The sequence below is a fragment of the Argentina silus genome, assembly GCF_951799395.1.
Source record: "Argentina silus genome assembly, chromosome: 2".
In the NCBI taxonomy this organism is placed as follows: domain Eukaryota; kingdom Metazoa; phylum Chordata; class Actinopteri; order Argentiniformes; family Argentinidae; genus Argentina; species Argentina silus.
Genome location: NC_139656.1, coordinates 21,801,515 through 21,817,490, shown reverse-complemented (window position 1 = coordinate 21,817,490; position 15,976 = coordinate 21,801,515). Strand labels below are relative to the sequence as shown.

Here is a 15,976-nt window from a genome sequence, read left to right as displayed (position 1 = left end):
TGTAATCCTCTCATCTATAGACTGTTGGCTTTCAGCCAGGTTCAGTTGTGTTATGAAAGACTACTTGTCTTGCTTACCTGTAGACAAACGTGAAAAGCCTCTGATAAATAGCGTGGGGAAGCGAAAAACAGCTTGCCATCGACCGTATCACCTCAATGTAAATGGAGCCCCGCGCGGTGGACATTTTGGGTTTAAATGGGTGTAGGATTACCTGTGATGGATAAACATGGAAATTGTGCAATGCTTTGACCAGGTTTCTTCATATAGAAATCGTAACATAGTTTTTGTTGTTTCTTCTCAGTACCCTCGGTATAGCAACAGAGGTTGGCTGAGTGCTTTCAGTACCTTAACAATGGACCGCGCCCTCGGGGATTAGGCTACTTCGCAAGTATATACCGAGGCCTAAATTATTTTGACAATAAAGTCAGAAACACTGCAATTGCTTCAAAGATAAACCTTTCTCCTTGCTCTTTTCAGATATCAATGTTCAGGGTAGAGAAAGAAGAAAGAAAGAGATACTGAAATTGTTTGTGTTTCACAGGTGACACTAACTCTCATGCTAATTCAGAGACTACTTTATCTTACTCTGCCCTTTTTCACGTAATAAGGACAACATTCACTTTTACTATTGTTTTGCTATGGTTTATGGGAGGCCATACCCAGGTTTGCGGGAGAAAAAAAAAAGTAATGGTTGGCGGGCTCAGGTAGACAGCCCCCCCCCCCCCCCCCCCACTTTGAAGGTATTAATGTAATTATTTTCATGGATATATATATATTAAAATGATAGATATATCTAAATAAATCATTAAAAAACATTTATTCATTGAGTCAATCAAACTTCTTCTAAAAATTAATCTGATTCAGATTTCAAATTCATTGTCCTTGCGGAGGACATTCTTTCCATAGTTCACAGTGTATAGAGAAAATAAACAGTAACCTACCACCACCCATGAACTTGAGAAATGTCACAAGAGGGGACTCAACATTCCAGTTCACTTGTATGCTAAGTACAGCTAGAAAATGTAATGGTTTGATTAAATGTTCTCCACCGCCCGAGGCCATAATAATAGGAGCTTCTTTGTATAACTTCCCATCATCTCAACGATGAGCAAGGCTGTCCTATTGTTCAATGTACTTTAAGGTAAATATGCTGCCACTACCTCATATTCTAAAGAATAGAACATAATGTGCAGAATATATTCAGGCACTCATGGAGACTTCTAGAAAACAACTATAGGGGCCAAAGACTCATCCTCTTGCATAAATGGCTTATGTTTTCCATTGCCAGTTGGAAAGGTTCCCTATGAGTATGACATTTTGACAACAGAAGGTAGTAAACAGACTGTGTCTCTCAGAGTTGGGGTCAGTTGAATTGAAATTCAGAAGGTAAATTGTAATTACAATTCAATCCATTTATTTGTCTATGATATCTCAATACATTTAAAAAGATAAGCTTTTTACATAAAATATACTAATTTTGAGTTGAAATTCAAATCACTTCCTGAATTGACTGAGGTGAAATCAAACTGACCCCAACCCTGATTTCTCTACAGAGTCTACTCTATATCATTTCTATCTGCAACATTAAACAATGGCTGCCTGCTGAGTACATCTCTGGATTCACATTATGTTTCACCAAAAAGTATACATCAATTTCCACTGCAGGTAAAACATCCTTCAAAGGGCTCTGATTCATTAACAAAATAACACAAGGCTTTTACAGAGTATGTGACATTCTTTTTGTTTTCCTTTCTTCAAAATAATTCCATTAAAGGGCAACTTAATGGAATGGAAGTCATTTAACAGAAATGAAACACCTGGGTGCAAAGCTAAAAGCATTGACCGACAGACACAAAAACACTTTCACAGACAAGCTTCACTAAATTTATTGACATTACTAAAAAAAATAATAAAACAAAAAGGAGACACTGATGGTGCCGTTCTTGCAACCATTTCCTTCAGGGTGGAAAATGCTTTTTAATTCAACAAATACGTTTTTTGGGGTTAATTGGTAGGTAAGTATTCCCATGACTTATTTATATACAATATCTCAGAGAATTTGGTGCCAACAGTTCCATGAAAATTCCAAGAATGATGATTCTATTCTTGAGAATCATTCAGTGTTTTGATGACCAATCCCTATCAATAATGAAAATGTCCATTTCCTTTGAAGGTGGAGCAGAGCAGGGAGAACTCAAACACCACAGCTGCAGTCTTACTTCACATATTTCTCCATGAATTTCTTGTGGAACTCAGAGCGCAGAGTGTCGTTGATAAATCGCTTCTCCCTCCGTGAGTCATCCACTCCCTTAGCACAGTTCTTGAATACCACATCATCATCCCACCTTGGAGAGAAAGACAGGAGGTAAAGAGTGTACTCGAAAATGCCAATCATGCCACGTCATTGCCTCAATATAGCATTGGAAATTATGTGTGTGTTACCTCCTCTTGACGCTGAAGGCAGTCTGAGTCTGGACTAATTGTTGCTGTTGCTGCTGTTGCCCTGCCAGATTGAGCAGAGGATTCCCGCTCAGGATGTTCTCCATGCGGATCCTCTCCTCCTCAGCCTTCTGCTCCCGCTCCTAGCAAAAGAAACAGGACACACTGAGCTCAGAATGGGCTGCTTGCAAACCTCTGTCCCACTTATTTCATGTCAGTGCTTCTCCACATTTATCCCATGTTAAGCCAGCATTTGTGCCACTGTTGATTGATTGTCAGGTCTAGTCTTTTGTCACTAGACTCAATTCACTGTGAGTGAAGGGGAAATTGGTAGAAATAGACCAATCAGAGATAGCCTACGCCTATGAAGTATATTTCTGCTGAGCAATGTTTTTGGAATGGCCCTGACAACCGGTGGTGTTTGTGTGGCTGTGACAGCGGCCTCACCTTGCGTTCCTGCTCCTCAGCCCGTTCCTTCTTGATCTTCTCCAGTTCTGCCAGCAGAGCCGCAGTGTCATCATCATCACTATCCTCCTCAGAGTCATCATCCTCTTCATCATCCTATGATCACAAACACGTGAATGTTAAAATCTCAACCTTGAAATAGGCCAAAGCACAAGTTTAGGTGAGACAGATTGTTAAATTGGAGGTGGAGGCACCTACATCAGTGAGAGGATCATCTGCATCCAAATTGGCAGCTGGGATTTGATCTAGCCTGGGCCTCTTTGAGGATGATGATGATGAAGATGATGTGGTGTGCTCTGAAATATAAAGGCAACTCACTTGTTAAATTCATAATAAAAAAATAAAATAAAAAAAAACTGAATACATAGGCAGAAGCACTGCCTTCGACAGAATAAGGCAACCTTTGAGGGTTAGAATCAAATGATCAAATCCTCTTTACCCAAGGATGACAATTCTCTTCTGGAAAATGTTTAGTTCAGGTCTATGTTAGAGTGTGTCTGGAGACCCACCTCTTGGCCCCCTCTCCCTGGTCTTCTCTCGGACAGCTACACGCTCCCTCTCCTCCAGCTCCCTACGGAAGTCACGGGCACGTACCTCCTCTGCGTTATCCTGGGTGGGCTGCCTGAAGGACAGATACCAGGGGGTAACACCAGCAACGGGAAATCATATCTTACTACTTGCAGAGCTGCGTGAGAGATCACTTCTTTAAAAATTAGAGGGACCTGATCCGACTGAAAGTTGAGCCTCCAGGGGAAGAGACTGATGCAAAAATGTCACATCACCACAAGGAGAGGTTCAGGTTGAGTTAATCCACTGACCTATATTTGATCTTCGTGTGACCAGGCAGATCTCTGCTTGAGTACTGCTTAGACAGTGCACTGAGATCACCCTCTCCCTTCCCCCTCCCTCCTCTCGCTGGCTCAAACGTCGGCCTTGCTGCTGTTGTCATCTTTGAAGGGTCTGTAATAGAAGAAAACCCATCAAATGTAACTAGTCATCTCAATGATTCTCAACCACACGTCCGAGAGCTTTCTGTGGAAACCCGGGGGGGGGGGGGGGGGGGCTAACAAAGAAAGAGAAAATAACAACAGAAATGACCAAATGTGTCACATTTAATATAAGATAAATGTTAGGATGCTGTAATAACATACAGTTTCGTGTCAACAATTAATATTAAGCACACCGTTTTACTCATAAAATTGTCATCTGATGTAGGGTGTCCTTAGATTTCTTTATGGTGGGCAGTGGACTTCGGTACGGAAAAGGTTGAAAATCACTGGGCTATCTAGTGAGCTATAGGTCAAAACTGCAGCGAGGTCAAACATCAACCAGCATTTTACAGAAATAATACAATCAGCTGGCTATATGTATCCAGGCATAAATAAACAATCCCCAGCTGCGACTGGGTGACAATGACCACCATATCGCTTCTAAACAGTTTATTTGATTTTAAACATTTTGAAATAAAAAATAATATTATCTCCAAAAAGTTCGCCTAAAAACAGAAATACTTAAGATTAAAAAAATAAATGAGCTCTTTTGTCCATACATTTGTTTAGCTAATGGACGTTAACTAGCTGGCAGGCTACATAGACATGCTGCGCATGATAGCTAGCTAGCTGGCGAAGACAAAACAAAAACTCATAGTCAGTACACTGACGGGGGAACGATTAAAGAATACCATAACGACATTTAGCATTTACCTACAAATATAACACGTTGGCTGAAATCAAATGATTTAGCTACAAAGCAATTACCTTCTTCCACACACCGCTGGAAGAGCTAAGGAAGTTTTGTGGCTTGTAAAAAAAACAGCTCTACGTACGTCACTGTGGACGATTTGTATGGAACATCTGAAAGGACAAACCAGCCTGAGCCATTTTCGAAACGCGAGTTTGCAGTGATGTAGCAATGCAGTCATTCCATGCACTTTTCAATCATCATTCAATCATCGCCACAAATTAAAAATTGGCGGCAGAAATGATCACTGATATTGTGTCTGTAACAATGTGACTGTTATCTGTCCTAGTGGTGGTCTATTGATTCTACTGTCAGTATATTTGTTGCTTGACAGAGTCAGTGGATACCACACACAGAATAACTTTAAAACGTCTTTAATGTTTGTTTTCGCTTACAGGCAACTGTGAGGCGCAATCTCACATGTATTGTTGTCCTTTTACAGCTTGTAAATGGACAATTGGATAGTTGTATGGTAGCTTTGATAAGGCAGAACAACACCTCTCCTCAAAGTATTAGAACAATCCTGAAACAGACAATCTGTGAGATGGAAAAGTGCAGCTTGCTCACATTTGTAATATTGGACAACTTATCTTCAATTAGTTCAATATTGGATTGGCCTTAATGGTTATTACACAATGCTTTAATATAGACAAAAACTATAAAAAAAACATTTAAGGCAGGTTGACTTGACATACAGTAATAGCACTTTGGTACATGGCATCTGAGATCATTGATCAAACACTTTTATATATATTTAGACCTACACAAATGGGGAATGGGTGCTACAATACAATACAATACTTTGATTCACAGATACAATGCAATGTCTTCTTATTAGAAAATAGATACTGCACTTTCGAGAGAATTTGCAACAGGAAACTTAAAGTTTTTAGTTTTTTTTCACAGTGAAGACCTGCTTGAACTTGAAGTGAGTCACTCTGGCATCAGTAGGTCCTCATCAATTTCCAAATACAAATGTGCAAAGCGCAACAATCATTGATAAAAGCACCATGATTTTCAACCACAACATACCGGAGAAGAAATAATGTATCAAATAAACGCTTGTGAGACTCATACAGTGAACAGTGCAGACAGTAGGAATAGGCTTATCCTCCTATTAGGTGATACTACAGTATTCTCAGCATTAGCATTAGCATTACTACTTAGCTACTTAGCTTATCTCAGGTCTGACATATTTCTCTCAGGGATTTAACTTCTATGCCCTATACACTCTAGGGCCTATCTTTGGCAGAAATATAGACAAGTAGGCTACAACAGGCATGGGAAACATTTGGCACGGAAACATGTAGGATGAGAGAGGGAACGTGATAACTCAGGAGAATGAGTGCTACACTTGTGCGGTACCTGTTGTGGTACATGTTCTATACATTAGGACCAATAAGGCAGAGACATACTTCTCAAGCAAGCATTCAATATTTCAATCAGTCAAATGTATTGACAAAAAAATAAAAAATATACTGAAAAGCAATGTATGAGTATTCTGTCACAGCCTTTCAAGTTACAGATAATATATTACAAAAAGGAACAGAGACATATTGCACTTTTTAAATACATCTGAGAGCAGCTAGTGGGCTTGCTTTCTCAGAGTCAGATAAACTTCTAATCTTGCTTCTGATGTTGGCGGGACTGTACCAAATCAAGACATACATTCAGAGGTATATTCAAAGTTGTGTAACACTGTGTATGGCCATTCAATATCCTCCTTGGGGCTAGGGTATTTTGTGTGGTTGCGTGAATAAACATATAAAAGGCAAGAACCATTTCACTTTAATTTACCACAAAAGCCAACATTGCATTGATTTTGGCAATGGAGGATAAAAAAAATAGCCATACACATGTGCCCCTCTTATCAGTTTTTTAAACTAACAATCAGGTTTCCTTAATATTTACATACTTTGTCTTTATGAGGGAATTCAAATAAAAAGTGTGCTAAAGAAGTTCCCCATTCAACCAGAGGAGGCCAGTGTTTAAAGACATGTTTCCAGTTTCCAAGGGTCTCATTCCAGGGGCTTCAGAAGAGAATGCCAGTGGTGGTGCGGGGGGGGATGTCCTGCTCTGGTTGGTCAGGTCATGTAGCGGGTGATGGCACGCAGGGCGTACAACAGCTCAGCCTGCATCCTAGCCTCCATCAGGAGCAAGTTCACATGGACCTGGCGGGGATTAAGATACCATACATATCACACTTGCACACATTTGGAAAGTATTCAGACCCCTGAACTTTTTCCACATTTTGTTATGTTACAGCCTTATTCTAAAATGGATTAAATTCATTTTTCCCCCTCATCAATCTACATACAATACCCCATAATGACAAAGCCAAAAGCAGGTTTTTAGAAATGTTTGCTAATTTATTCAAAATAAAAAGCTGAAATATCACATTTACATAAGTATTCAGACCCTTTGCTATGACACTTGAAATTGAGCTCAGGTGCATCCTGTTTCCATTGATCATCCTTGAGAAGTTTCTATGACTTGATTGGAGTCCACCTGTGGTAAATTCAATTGACTGGACATGATTTGGAACGGCACACACCTGTCCATATAAGGTCCCACAGTTGACAGTGCATGTCAAAGCAAAAACCAGGTATGTCAAACATTTCTAAAAACCTGTTTTGGCTCTGTCATTATGGGGTATTGTGTGTAGGTTGATGAGGGGAAACATTTATTTAATTCATTTTAGAATAAGGCTGTAACATAACAAAATGTAGAAAAAGTTCAGGGGTCTGAATACTGTATATAACAGGGCTGGAATGAACAGCAGGATATCCAATGAGCCCTAAAAGATGTACCTGAAAATGAGCTATGACTATATATAACTCCTCATTTACTCAGATGAGATGTTTATTACAGGATGTCTTAGAGCAGGATGATGACCCACTTTGTCCTGTTGGATGGTTTTACTGATACGTGCTCTTACATGCTACACTTTCATCTCATTCAGCAACTCAGATTCCAACGGGAGGCCTCTCCCCAGGAAAACCCAAACACAATAACAGCATGTTCCTGCAGCCAAGCGCTTCATTTCCTACGGCTCTGCTCAATAGCACTAGTGTACTCATGAGCCAAAGCCTCCTGCACAAACACAATCTAACAGCATTCCCCACACAACCAGTCAACTCTGGCCTAATTAAGGAGATGGACAAATCAGCATTCACAACATAATTTGTGTGGCTGTGGTACGTGCCAAGCCAAAGCAAAGAAAATGATTGTTTGCAATGCACACGGGCACACATAGAAACTAGGCCTGTCAATTGATTAATCTACCAATGTTTTTTTAAACCTTTTTTAATTTAGGTGATTCAGCAATTTTCTTAACATTTCTAGACAAGAAACCTAAATTAGATGCTAAACAATGAGTGGGGGGAGTAGTAATCAATGAAATTATGGCTTCCACATCAAAGGTTCAAATTGCCATTCCCATAGATTAAGACAAAAGGGTGCTGATTGCTCCTTGGTACAACACTCTTGTTTACTTGGCTACATGTCACTCACTTTGGATTTAACTTCTTGTCCTTGGTTTGACATATAGAAATCAGATTATTTATTTTCAACAATTATCTGTCAACTAGAGCATTAGTTGATTGATCTGTTGGATTAATCTAATAATCTTTACAGCCCTGATACAAACAACTGAATGCTTTGAATGAGTATTGAATGTTCACTGACCTTCTCAGAGTGGCGGAACTGACACCAATAGCTGTCATACATGCGGCGAGTGGTCCTCTCAGGATAACATGTGACTGTTTTGATATAAACCTTCAGACAGCGCTCCAACAGCTGGTTCACCTCTCCATAGTCATAATCATCATACCTGCAGAGAGAAAATCAAACATGGGTTTAACACTTCACAGACTACTTCAACAGTCCAACAAGAAAGTTAAACATTAAAAAAGTTAAACATACTCAATGTGACTACATTTCCCAATGTACTTTTACAAGTGTAAATCAATCATTATACTACCTTGATTGGCATGTACCAACGACCAAGTGTCCACTCCTGAGCACACAAGTGTACCGTGCAGTATGTAGGGCGATGAGGCGCTGTCTTACCTGATGCCGTACATACAGTGGACGTAGTTGAAGAGTGCCCGGCGGAGCATGGTAGTGTCCACATCTTCATGACTGGCCATGTTGTAGTAGGTCAGGTCACACGCTGTCCGGAACTTCTCATCAAGCAGGAGACCAATGTCTGAGTACAGCCTGTTCACCAGAGAGAAACCATGGTCCTCCCAGGAGTAGTCCTACAAACAGACAGATCAGGTTAGAAGGGACTGCTGAATCTATAGGCCTCTGAATCTATAGGAATCTGTACTCTTATGCAATTAGACAGAAATGACAGACAACCATGCCTGTCACCTACCTGTGCTCTAAATGTTGGTGGGTTGTCCTCCCCATGTCGAGCAAAGTCCTGGTACCCAAAGGTGGCATCCTCCACAAACCGAGACACTTTGGATATGGGCATCGCCTCGTCCTTGAAATCTGCAGCGTGACAAAGCAGATGGATTACATTATCACTCTGCTGGTAGAGCGTTTATATGTATATGTGTGTTTACTGTAATGGTTAGGTTAAGATAGACTGAGCATATCACCCCACTGTCCAAAGTACACAGTAGACAAGAGAGTTATGGTTGCAGTACCTCCAGATCCCACTAGGAGGCTCTCCTTCTTCTGTTTCTCAAAGCGTGTGGCCATCTCCTCCTGGGAGGCCTCATCCTCCTCTCTGTCCTCCTGCAGCCTCTTCATTCTCTCCATCAGGGCCTCCAACTCACTGACAGAGTCTGTGGTCTGAGACACACACACAACAGACCAAACAGCCAGGAGGTTTATTATGATGAAACAGACAAAAAAGAGTACATGCATACACACACACATAATAATCTAAGAAAGACAATAACATGTAGATTGGGTTGTGAGTCATGTCCTCTCACCCCGGGGCTGGTGCTACTGAGGAAGCCCTCGCGGTCCAGGTGGTGGTCACTGGCCAGGTCACATGTACAGAAGTTACTGATGTATACCGACTGGAAGCCATTGGTGTTTTGGGAATCCACCTCAGGGTTGATGCCACTGCCAAACACAAAGCTGGCCAGGGCATGGAAATGAGCCAACAGAACCACTGCATGGACCAGCTCCGCCAGAGACCAGCTGTGCTCTCCTGTCTTCACCAGGTTCTGACACAGAAAGGGAGAGACGGAACGAAAGGGATTAGGTTGTGTGTATCATTCAAGTGTTTTTGATTGAGTGTGAGTGTTTTTGTTTGTGTGAGAGAGAAAGTGTGTGTGTGTGTGCCGGCGTGCATGCATGTTTGTACAGTTGTGTGTGTGTGTTTGTTTGTTTATTTGTATGTGCGTGCACATGTTTTTGGGCGGGGGTTGTTCCTAACCTGGATGTGTTCCTTAGTGATGAGCCAGGGTCTGTGAGCGAGGATCTTGTTGATCTCGTTGAGGTTCCTCAGTCTCTGAGGGGCATACTGCAGGCCTTTCAGCCAGTCCAGACACACCCCCATCCTGTAGAACTCCTGTACATGTAGAGACACCAGAAAGGAACACCCGTGGCGCGCTGCTGCCTGCAGAGAGAAAAGGCTCATAGTTAACTATATTGTCTGAACTATTCTTTGTTCTATACTGTCTAAACTCATGTTCTATGTCTAAAGTCTATGTTACATTGTTTAACACTGCATGGCATTCAACAGTGTGTCATTACATAACAGGCTGTTTCTTTAAGACTGAGGGGGCTGACTTTGACCTAGATCTGGTGGGGCCACATCAGGATAAGGGTGTGTTGGAGGTGAGCTGGGCGTTGGACTCTCCACATACCACAGCTCCACAGAGGTGTCCAGTGAGACTTAGTATTGGCAAACACTGCCCTGCTAAATGTCGACAGACGCTGTCATAATCCAAATTATTTCAGTTCAAATTAATAGCCAACATTGCCTCTCTGTACCTCCTGCAGAGAAACTTAGCACTGAGGTTAAAGTTGAACACCGCAAGGAAAAACATCATCCGTCACTACAGAAAAAAGAGCCGTAGAAGTTGTCAAGGAAATGGGCCCGTAGAGATATGTGTATGTGTCAGTGGAAGGTTTGTTTTGGTTCTCCTGTGGTGAGAGTGGGAGTTTCTGGAGGAGGATGTGTTTCTGCAGCCCCAGTGAGACATTCCCCCCGCTCTGCCAGCTGTGACCTTTGACACCCACCCCCTTCCCCACCCTCAGCTGTGGGTAGAGGTCCTCCATAAGGTCAGCTCACCCTTCCCACATCCTAGCCTTGTCCATTAGGAATGGGAAACAACGCAACACTGACGTCAGCGTCACTTCATCCTACTGCTTACCATGATGGCGATGTAGTGGCGACAGTGGAGGGGGAGCGGCCCGTCCATCCTCAGCAGATAGAATTGGCTGCGCAGGAAGGACTCCAGGTAGTGGGGGTGCAGTCCCATCACCTGGGTCAGGTGGTCCACGTGGCCTGACGGGGAGTAGGCCTCAGCCAGGAGCTGCTCTGTTTGGGGGTCCACCGTAGACGCCTCCATGATCTGGGCCCAGGGAACAGGGGGGAAGACCCAGGGGGGAAGAGGGGTTTTTAGTCAGGCAGTGTTCTTTGGACCATACAACAGTAAGGCTGCTTTCATTTGATACACGTTCCAGGAGAGAGAGAGAGAGAGAGACATATAAAGAGAGAGAGTGAGAGAGAGCAGCATAAAGGGGGGGGTGAGGTGGAGACAAAGAATGCATCTCTTACCTCCTCCTCTGGAATGAAGGCACTGGGTCCACTGGAGAAGGGTCGTGGCACCCTGACTCCTTTCTCCTGAGACAAGATGAGGAGGAATATGGATTAGTTATGGATAACATACTATCAGTTGTCTACAGTGTCATCTAACTGTTAACCGCAGTTGAGGCACAAGCTAAATGAACTCTTAGCTGTGCAGTCGGAAAACAATAACTGCTCCTAAGAAAGGAGGCCACGTATAGAAGTGAGGTATGATATGTAACACCTGGGTGTGCCTTTGTGCGTCAGGCCGTTTGCTCAGAGGTAAAGTAACCCCCTCCTCCTATAACCTTTTGAGATGAGCAAACAGCCTGTGTGCACACACATTAGCCCAGGAACATTGAGAACAAGGCCTGTGTAGAGTAAAGAAAACCACATTTATGGTTCACATTGGTTTTATACAGTGTGTGTATGTACAGTGTGTGTGTGCGTGTGCGTGTGTGTGTGTATGTGTGTGGTGCGTGTGTGGTGCATGTGTTTACATGTGTGTGTTCAGTATGTAAGGTCGCGTGTATATGTCTGTGGTTATAGGGTTAATGTAGTGAGAGAGCTGACGTTTGAAAGACACTCAAAAGCACCTTACAAAGTCTAAATTATTTTTTGACAAGTAATACTGAAACTGTCAAGCATATACCTGTACATGGCCAGACAAAGTTATTGAATGTGAGACAATCCATAAAAATGCTGGTAACATGTGATTTGTAGGGTGATATACTGTAATATATAATACAATTATAATAATATAATACATATATAGCAAACACGAATAAGAACCATAAACACTAGAGTGGTAAATAATAGCATGGGTTAGGTTGTGTAATAGTGAATCTGCTTGGTAACAATGATGTTATGTAACAGTTGAAGGCCTGAATGGATGACATCCAATATAGCCTAAGCTTCTCCCTCTCTCTCACACACTCTCTCACACACACACACACACACACACGTGTGTCTATGAGTGTGTGTGTGTGTGTGTGCGTGATTGTGTGTGTGTGAGAGACAGAGAGAGAGAGAGAGAGAGAGAGAGAGTGAGAGAGAAAAAGATCCCTTTCTGTCTGTTCCTGTGGCATATGTCTTGTTACATAACAGACCTTTGAATGTGCTCTCTGTCAACAGACAGGCAATTTCCTGTGAATTTAGCTAATTGGGTTGAAGCCCTGTGTCTCCTAACGATGAGATTGACAAGCCCTGGGCTGCAGGTGCACCTGGTAGTAATCCCTCCCTTGTTTCCTCTCACTCATGTCTGTCTGTCTGTCTGTCTGTCTGTCTGGCCAGCCCTTTGTGTGTCGATGAGTTGCCTGTTGCTGGGGCACCATAGCTGATGCAACTGGCTGAGACAACACACAGGTCGCTCCAGCGCTCCTCTCCAGCTCTGTACATTCTAAAGAGCCTGGACCCATCTATATCATCTCTATCACAACATTCTGCAGCCTAAAGCCAGAGTTGATAACAACAATAACAACAACAATACCATTTCAAGGTTTCAAAGTAATAAATATAGTAAGTAAATATAAGCAAAACAGAGCAACTTTCATCAAAGATATTGCAGTGAACAAGAGCGAAGAAGTGCATCAACTCGTTTCACTGCTCTCTGTCGTAAGATGGCGCCAATCGAATTGAACAGTGTAATCTTTTCCTCCCTCTGAAATGAAGGATTTTTGCTGTCTTAACAGGCTCTATTCTCTAGTCTGTTGCATTTCCGTTTTTTAAAGTCTCTGGCAGGGTCACGCTATTAACTATTGACAAACAAAGGCTCCATTAATGAAAGAGCATTTTTCTTTCTGTGATGTTTGTCAGGAAAAGGTTCACTCTAATGCACAGACACACAAAGCTGTCTCAGGGCATTGTCCCATGGGCAGCATAATCTATGGATGTCCTCATGGTTTGTTGTTGCACTGATAACTGTCCAAACACTGGGGATGTATTGATGCATTGACTGAGAGCTGTTTTTGAAGCTCAAAGAATGTTGTTTTTCTAAGGGCCGATGGGGCTCCTGTAGAACCTGTACCAAAAAGAAATAAGCAATATCTCATGGAATGTATGTTTATGTTCTATCCATTTCCATGATTCAGAAAATGATAGGAAATCTGCAATAATGTGAGACATGGATGTTTTGCTTCATCTAATGAGAGGTCTTCATTCCTGTGTGTTTTACACCTATATTTCACCTATATTTAGTAATGGAGGTGGTCAGAGATGTTCCTAACATTGCATCTGAAAACCAGAGTGCCAACATGAAAACAAAAACGCTGCCTTCACAATGTGTGGAGGAGTAATGGGGTACTTCACTCCACAATGTAATGATAGCCAACAAATCAAAGGTGCAAAGTCCCATTACCATTCGATGATGACTAAAGGGCATTAATATATCCAAGTAACATACTTGTTCACTTGGCTACATGTCACCAACTCCAGCTCTTACTCCTTTTCCTTGGTCTGACCCATACAAATCTGATTAACGTAAAATAATAATAATAATAATAATTTAAAGTCAACCTAAGCATTTTGTTGATTAATTGTTTTTATTAATAGATTAATCTGTGCAGCCTTAATTCTATATAAACAAATGGCGTTGCTAGTAGCAATTGGAAATTACTGCCTATTACTGCCTAAAACAAAACAAGAACATATTCACATCAGCAAGTGAAAGATCTTTCAATTAAGTTTTTCTGAATGTAGAATGCTGCAAAACATTGTCAGTCAGCCAGCTGGAGGCACTACTGCATGTTTTACCTCAAACACATTTCTCACAAGCCTTACAGTCCCACTCCAGGAGACGGCCTTCAGTTCACAAGAGGAATCGGGAAACATATACAAGGATTGTTATCATCACATCAACACATCTCTCAACAGAAGACATATTTCTGGAACGTTCAAGTTTATAATAAATCTATTACAGAATTCATCATCCATAATATCTTGTCCTGTCAATACAAAATATGCAATTGTTGGTTGACAAAAGCAAAACCTTTTCTCCGCTCTGTATCAAGCTAAGAATGGCCCATGGCCTCTGATACATATGGCCTAGTCCACTGCACTGACACCATCTTATGATGCCACCCCTGTCAAAAAAAGTGGGTCATATGTACCTAGACTGGAGTAATGGCCGCTAAGAATAGGTCTCTACAGAGAGAGAGGGGTGTGTGTGTGTGTGTGTGTGTGTGTGTGTGTGTGTGTGTGTGTGTGTGTGTGTGTGTGTGTGTGTGTGTGTGTGTGTGTGTGTGTGTGTGTGTGTGAGTGTGAGTGAGTGAGACAGAGAAAGAGAGAGAGAGAGAGAGTGAGAGTGTGTTTGTGTGTGTGTGGGGAGTGGGGTAGTCAAACAGTGTGCAGACATACACAAATATTAATTAATTACTATTAACGAATAGTAATCAGTAATTATTAATTTAAGTAACTTATTTCAAACACTATCATTCTAACGAGATCATCATCATGAGAGGCGATTGGGCCTAAAACAAGATCAAAGTATAAATTACCACATAGATTTGGCTGTTGCTTGCAAGTAACTGTTCACTTTCATTATTGATAAAACATCAAATTAAGCGAACATTAAAAAGTAACATTAAGAGACATCGTAACATTCGACAAGCCTACCTTTTTCCTTATCACCTTCTGACAGATGTTACAGATGTGAAATGGGTTGGGGGAGGTGAAGGAGTCCGGATTCACACTCATGTTGGTAGCCACTGTAAACTGTTCTTAGATAGACCGTACTTTACCTCTTCATTAAAGTTATCTAAAATATTAGAATATATCCATCTCTTGCATGTGTGGCGGTGGTGGGTAGGAGATGGGGAGACCGAGGAGTTGTTGAATCACGAAGCCGTTTTTCGAGAGTGGTATACAGTGGCTCCGTCCTCCCCAATCTCGCTCCCCACACAACGCCGAACGTTTTGGAGTGCGAACTTCCAACTTTGCTCTCCGAAGACATGACATGTCCAGCAGCCAATGGCGACACACAGCGCCCAGAGGGGTGGAGCGTTATGCTTGCTTGCTGGACAATTTTCCATAACCCGCATCTCCTTTTATTAGGCCCGTGCTGCAGGTTTTTGAATCCCGAGACGGTGATAAAAAGTGAAGTAAACAACCCTAACAAAAGCAAGACGCTCACGTCAGTTCTGTTTCCTACGTTACACAAGTTTTAGAATAGTCTAGGAATATGCCTGCACGACTGCTATGCAAACTCTTGGCCCTTGGGTTTAAAAAAAAAAAAAAAAAGGAACTCTATACTAATACTGGGTAGGGCCCTTTGCTCTCAAAACAGCCTCAATTCTTCGTGGCACTGATTCCACAAGATTCCACAGATTTTTCAGGCGCACTTTTAAGCTGTGAATCTCCCGTTCTACTACATCTCAAAGGTTCTATTGGATTCAGATCCGGTGACTGGGAAGGCTACTGAAGAACACTGAACTCATTGTCATGTTCATGAAACCAGTTTGAGACGACTTTTGCTTTGTGCATGGTGCATTATCATGCTGGAAGTAGCCATTAGAAGATGGGTAAATTATGGCCATGAATGTATACTCAAATAGGCTGTGGCATTCAAGCAATGAT

The 15,976-nt window shown here is 41.9% G+C and overlaps 2 protein-coding genes across 2 annotated transcripts; both read right to left on the bottom strand.

The window, feature by feature from the left end:
* Positions 1 to 1,870: 1,870 nt before the first annotated feature.
* On the bottom strand, positions 1,871 to 4,736 carry cwc15 (CWC15 spliceosome associated protein homolog). The gene is made up of 7 exons (XM_083687035.1): positions 4,662 to 4,736; positions 3,723 to 3,864; positions 3,414 to 3,526; positions 3,103 to 3,200; positions 2,887 to 3,000; positions 2,443 to 2,582; positions 1,871 to 2,345 (listed from the first exon to the last, which is right to left on the bottom strand). The coding sequence occupies exons 2-7, from the start codon at positions 3,851 to 3,853 to the stop codon at positions 2,216 to 2,218; spliced, it is 726 nt and encodes a 241-aa protein (XP_083543161.1). The 5' UTR covers positions 3,854 to 3,864; positions 4,662 to 4,736; the 3' UTR covers positions 1,871 to 2,215.
* Positions 4,737 to 5,012: 276 nt separating this feature from the next.
* Positions 5,013 to 15,293, bottom strand: sesn3 (sestrin 3). Its single transcript, XM_083697403.1, has 10 exons — positions 15,017 to 15,293; positions 11,396 to 11,461; positions 10,989 to 11,189; positions 10,046 to 10,228; positions 9,594 to 9,833; positions 9,303 to 9,450; positions 9,026 to 9,144; positions 8,716 to 8,906; positions 8,332 to 8,476; positions 5,013 to 6,815 (listed from the first exon to the last, which is right to left on the bottom strand). The coding sequence occupies exons 1-10, from the start codon at positions 15,095 to 15,097 to the stop codon at positions 6,729 to 6,731; spliced, it is 1,461 nt and encodes a 486-aa protein (XP_083553529.1). The 5' UTR covers positions 15,098 to 15,293; the 3' UTR covers positions 5,013 to 6,728.
* Between the last annotated feature and the right edge of the window lie 683 nt (positions 15,294 to 15,976).